This window comes from Vanellus vanellus, assembly GCF_965231255.1.
Source record: "Vanellus vanellus genome assembly, chromosome: 12".
Lineage (NCBI taxonomy): Eukaryota > Metazoa > Chordata > Aves > Charadriiformes > Charadriidae > Vanellus > Vanellus vanellus.
Window position 1 is genome coordinate 13,539,651 of NC_138917.1, and position 5,292 is coordinate 13,544,942.

Here is a 5,292-nt window from a genome sequence, read left to right on the forward strand (position 1 = left end):
CTGAGCTAGACATTTTTAAACAGGCACTCCATTCCCAATCCTCCTTTGCAAAGAATTACATCAGATAACAAAGACTTCTCTGCCACTCATTGTAAGCCTTCTTCTGGAGATCTGTTCTAAGAGGCACTGTGTAAAAAGGTTTTTATGATGAATTCAGAACTACTATCATGTTAAGAGCACCAATTTATAAAGAAGAATTCATTGGTTAAGATCTGAAAAAATAGTTTCTCAGGCCCTACTGACCCAGTTTTCAACAAAAAAGAATCAAGTGATGCAAATTAAGTTTTGAGACATTGTTATGCAGTCTGAGAAATTTGTAAAACTGTGTTTTGCGGTAATTTCTTAATAGAAGATTCAATGACTGCTTAATTCTCCCTTACGCAAAAAAAACCCACCCTGATTATATTCTACAGGTTTATCTTTCACAGGTAGTGATAAAATACAGGCTTTGCAACAATGAAAAGTTCCAACAGCAACGTGGCAATAAAATTAATTTTAAAGTACTAAAGAATACTTAGATTTTGTTCCGGTAAAATGCAATGCTCTCACCCTTTCATCTGATTAAGAAGTTGCAAAGATGTGCAGACTTGCCATGATAGGATGCACGACACCGCCAGCCTTCCTAGATTTACTAATAACAGGCTAAAGAAGACAATCAGATATTAATATAAAAGGTCTGGTTTTCTTCAGTAAAAACAAACCTGCTTCTAGCAACTGATACCGCACGTGTTTTGCTTTCATTTTTTTATGCTTCGATAGAAATCAGGTGTGAAAATAAACACTTGAAATAAATCGTAGTTAAAAAGAATTTAAAGTTAAGTTAATAAGAATTCCGAATTAGTGGCCAGAGAGAGAACACCACCGCGGTGTTATCTTTTGCCTCTGAAGACAGGAAAAACTCCCCACAACAATACATTTAACGAACCAGAACACTTGGAATTAAAGTTTTCAGGGCACTCAAAACACACCAACTTTCACATGCATTGTTCTGAATCCTCTTCAGTCTCTATCGGTTCAGCCGCACTCAGAAGACTCTGGGGCTCTTTTTTTCCCAAACTTTTCCAGACAGCCCTGCAAGGCTTTGGATAGAATTTGAACGATTTCAGGATCTTTTCTCTCCGATCGCTCTATGGCATTGCAAAACAAAAAGTGACGCTTTCTATATTAGAGGAGCCTTCTCCTTCCCTCCCCCCCTCCCCCTCCAATGGGTAGGATTTTTAAAAGTGAAAGTTAGAAAAATAATCTTCTTCATCCTGACATATTTTCAATCCTCTTAAAACAATCTCAACAACTATATATAGTATGAAATTAGCTCTCGCCTGTTACCCTTGTTCCTACATAGAATTTTCTAATGTGTCTCACCAGTAATAAATTGTAAACGAGGCTACGACTCTAAGAGTAGACAGTGTGTTTCATGGGTATTTAAACAACAGCATTAAGTACTATAGGAATCCGTGGAATGCGGAGTGCAGATTTATGTGTCTTAACAATTTCTTTACTGGTTTGTAATAAGCCAGCAAACTAACACTTTGTTTTCATATTAATTTGGCCTCAGAAGGAGAGTATACTGGAGCATGACAAGAACAACAAAAATAAACTGGCATATACTTAATAACTGTAACAGTGAATTGCCTCCAATACTAAAATATTTATCGAAACTGGGGGAAAAAAAAACTAAAAAGAATTACCCTCAACAGCCTGCTACCAGCTCTTTAGCAGTGGGCAATGTAATGCCTTAAGGTACCTCAAACTGTCTTTCATTTTCTAGACTTAATGGCTGATTGCAGAAATCAATGTTGCCATTAGTAACAGAGTATTTGTTATGGCATGATTTCCTCTGTTGTTAGGCTTGCAGAATGATTACAGTATTAGTGAGGTGCTTTCTTTATAAAGGGCCGAAGATATAACTTTCAATTTACTATCCATTAGTAAGTGACTTTGGAAATATAGATGAGGCCAGAAATCTTACCTGTTATTACTTGGAGATTTTATTTCAGCAGTCATAGGCTAGTAAGTTTAAAAATTGTACCAGGAAGCTCAATATTTTATAGACATCTCCAGTGAAATATTACCCGCTTTGCTATTTTATACACAGCAAGTTAACATGACATACAATGCAATTAAAACGTTTCAGTCCGATTTCTATTTTCCTTGTACTTTCAAATAGATGTGAATGAAGCAGAAGGCTTCATACATGTTAAAATGTGCCCATAAGTTGAAAGACTGTCAAAAAGTTAGTAATTTGTATTGCTGAGTCTCTTTTTAATCAGTCCAGCGGCCAGGTACAAGAAGGTAGCCCAGCGAAGTAATTGATACGCTTGTGGGAATAAGGGCAGGCAGAGGGGTTAGCCAACACGCTTTTTATTAATCCCATTTCTTTGAACTACAGCTCAAAGAAGGCATCTTTCCTCACCCCTTTAAAGGGAGGACATGGGAAGAGCTGCAAGAGAGATGCCAGGAATCGAAGAGGAGGGGGGGAAAAAAAAAAAAGCCCACCTCCCAAACCCTGGAGGGAGAGGCCCTGGCTGCGACATCGCCATTGGCGACTGCCCAGAGCCCGCACGCTGCTGCCGGCGGGGGCGAGCGCTGGAAGGCGAGGAAACCCGCCCTGGGAGGGGAGGAACGGGGAGCCCAGAACTATCCTCGGAGGCATTGCGGGAACCCCAGCACAGATGTTCTGGCACGTAACCCCACAGCCCCGTGGACTGCTAAGAAACATCCTAACGAATGCATAAACTATTTTTTGCTGCTGCGATTTCGAACATAGCTACGAAGCTTCCAGTGCGGAGAGGGAAGGAGAAGTTATCGTACCTGAAGAGGAGGGTGAGGAAGGGTGTGGGCTGTCCTCCTGGGCACTCCCCGTCTGCGAGAGACCCCCACCTACTCCGCTTTCTTCAGTAATGTTAGAGGACCCCGGTGTTGTCGACCTGCTGACAGACTGCGACTCTTGATCGCTTCCAGACCCACGTCGCTCATCGAGACTACCTTGAATTATTTCGTCTTCTCCTTTCCTGTCTCTTTTGTGGACCCTGGAGTGAACGACCACTTGGTGGTATGTTCTAAAAACCCTTCCGCAGTCCGGGCATTCAGTTGGCTTTTCTTTTACGTTTCCATGACTTTGTAAGTTGTAATCGAGTCCCTGGTTCATACCATGTGACAAAAAATCTCTACTGCCTTCTAAAGGGTCTAGTTTGTTTGGCAAGTCTCTCTGATTGCCCATTTTAGTGCTGTGAACCAAATCAGCAGGCATTTTCTGCTTAGAGCCATCTGCTCCTACTAACACATACTCCCGCTTCTCCTTATCAAACATAACTCCGGCATTTGCCAAAGTGTCTTCATGGCTGCGCTGTATCTGCTGCTCTTTAGACAAAAAGCCATGTTCCATGGCCATTCCCCTTGCCATGAGCTGCCAGGCCTGATAGCTGTTTACTGGATCCATCTCTGCCGCTTTGGCGGCAGCTTGTAACCTTTCTATGCAGCTGGATTTCAGAGGAGGCACCAGATTGAGACAGCCCAATAAAGAGTGTTTATCCCCTTCAGCAATACTGTGGCCGATGCCAGAAATGGGCGAAAGGAGCTTCCCCAAGACTTCCTTCTCTTTCATGGGCATATCTCCTTTGTTATAGATTTGATTTTGTTCACTTAAACTCGCTTTGTCGGGAGGAAGGAACCCGCTTTGCAAACACGACAGATATCTCGAATATAAGTTTGCATGAGCTTCCTGGGACATGCTGCTGATGGAGACAGGTACTTCGGGATCGTTGGGAGACTTGTTCTTCACGGACAACTTATTCAGGTGAACTTTCATGTGATTTTTAAGAAACCAAGGCTCTTTGAATCGCCTCCCGCAGATCTGACAGCAGTGCTCAAAGGAATCCTTGTGCTTTCTCATGTGGCCCTTTAGGAACCAGGCTTGGCTAAACACTTGGCCGCACACCTCACAACGAAACTCGTTGGTGGACTGCTCCCCATTCCCGTTGGAGCCCTGGCCCTGCGCCGACTCCGCAGTTATGTGAGCCTTCTCCACGTGGCTGATCAGCTCCTCCTCCTGCGAGGCGGCAAAGTCACACAGGGTGCACTTGTAAGGCTTGTGCAGGATCCGTATGTGCCTGTCCAGCTCCTCTCGCTTCTTAAACTTGCCTTTGCAGAACGTGCATCTGAACCCAGCTGTCGGAGCGACAACTTCTTCCTGGACACTGACTGGCTTTGGAGAGGGAACGGGGTTTGACATGTCAGGTGTGCTGTGATTAGCTGGCACCGACAAGTTGCAGTTTGCAAGAGGCATTGGCTGGCTGTGCTGCTGTGCCTTCACGTCAGGTCGTGGCTGCAAGAGGCTGCTCTTCAGCTGTTTGTCCCGAAGAATTGCTCTCTCCTCCAGCTCATGGAGAAGTCTGTTTTCTTCTCGGACCCTTCCACGACCTTTGCCAAGGTTTCCAAGCTTGTGAGTACGCAGGTGTATCTTCAGGTTGCCTTTCTGAGCTGCTCTGTGGTCGCAGTATGGACATTTAAATGGTTTCTCTCCAGTATGAGTTCGCATGTGGAGCGACAGGATGCTGTTAAATCGAAAGCGTTTCCCACAGAGGGGACACGGGTACTTTCTGTTTTTCCTGGCATCATCCTCTATATCGCTCATCTGAGACATAATCCCGAGGTTTTGTCCATTTAAGAACTGCTGCAGATCCACGCGCCCATTCAGACTGGTGTCGACCTCTCGATTGAGCTGGTTTGCCAACAGTGCCATCTGACTGCTGATGGGCTGGTTCGCTATGGACATGTGGCTTTTGTCTTCTAGCGGCGCCGACGCCTTCTCCTCCGGATTCTGCCTGTTCTGGAGCTCCGGGAAGGCATGGCTGAGCTGGGAAGTGATCTGGTGCAGCTTCTGGCTCATTGAATACTGCCCATTGAGTATGGTGGTGTTGAGATGGGCGTCAGCTTCTGGCACAGCTGAAGAAACACCAAGGCACAAACTAGCTTCCTCCATCTCTGAAAATCAGAAGATATTTGAGATTCAGACTGTGAAAGAGTTACAAGCATTGAATCACTGACGTACAATTTGCATTTTATGTTTTACCTACTCATAATAATGCAAAGGAATTAGTGTAAAAACACTGAAAAGTGCATTAAATGCCAACTGTGCTACACAATTTTGATCATACGTGTGCTTTCATCATTCTGCCCGTTTACCAATAATCATTAATTACTATTTTTAATTATGCTACAATTCCAAAATCTCATTGTTATGGAGGGGGCAAAGGCTTTTACCACCTCCCTTGTCTTTCTCCTTGTGAAATC

At 44.0% G+C, this 5,292-nt stretch overlaps 1 protein-coding gene across 1 annotated transcript in view; it reads right to left on the bottom strand.

The window, feature by feature from the left end:
• ZNF536 (zinc finger protein 536) overlaps nt 1-4,983 on the bottom strand; it is a gene marked incomplete at its 3' end in the record, with an annotated part of 187,265 nt that extends 182,282 nt beyond the window's left edge. The window contains exon 1 of the mRNA XM_082489395.1: nt 2,812-4,983. Within this exon, the coding sequence (XP_082345521.1) occupies nt 2,812-4,981 (2,170 nt within the window). The 5' untranslated portion in view covers nt 4,982-4,983. The remainder of the gene's footprint in view (nt 1-2,811) is intronic.
• Between the last annotated feature and the right edge of the window lie 309 nt (nt 4,984-5,292).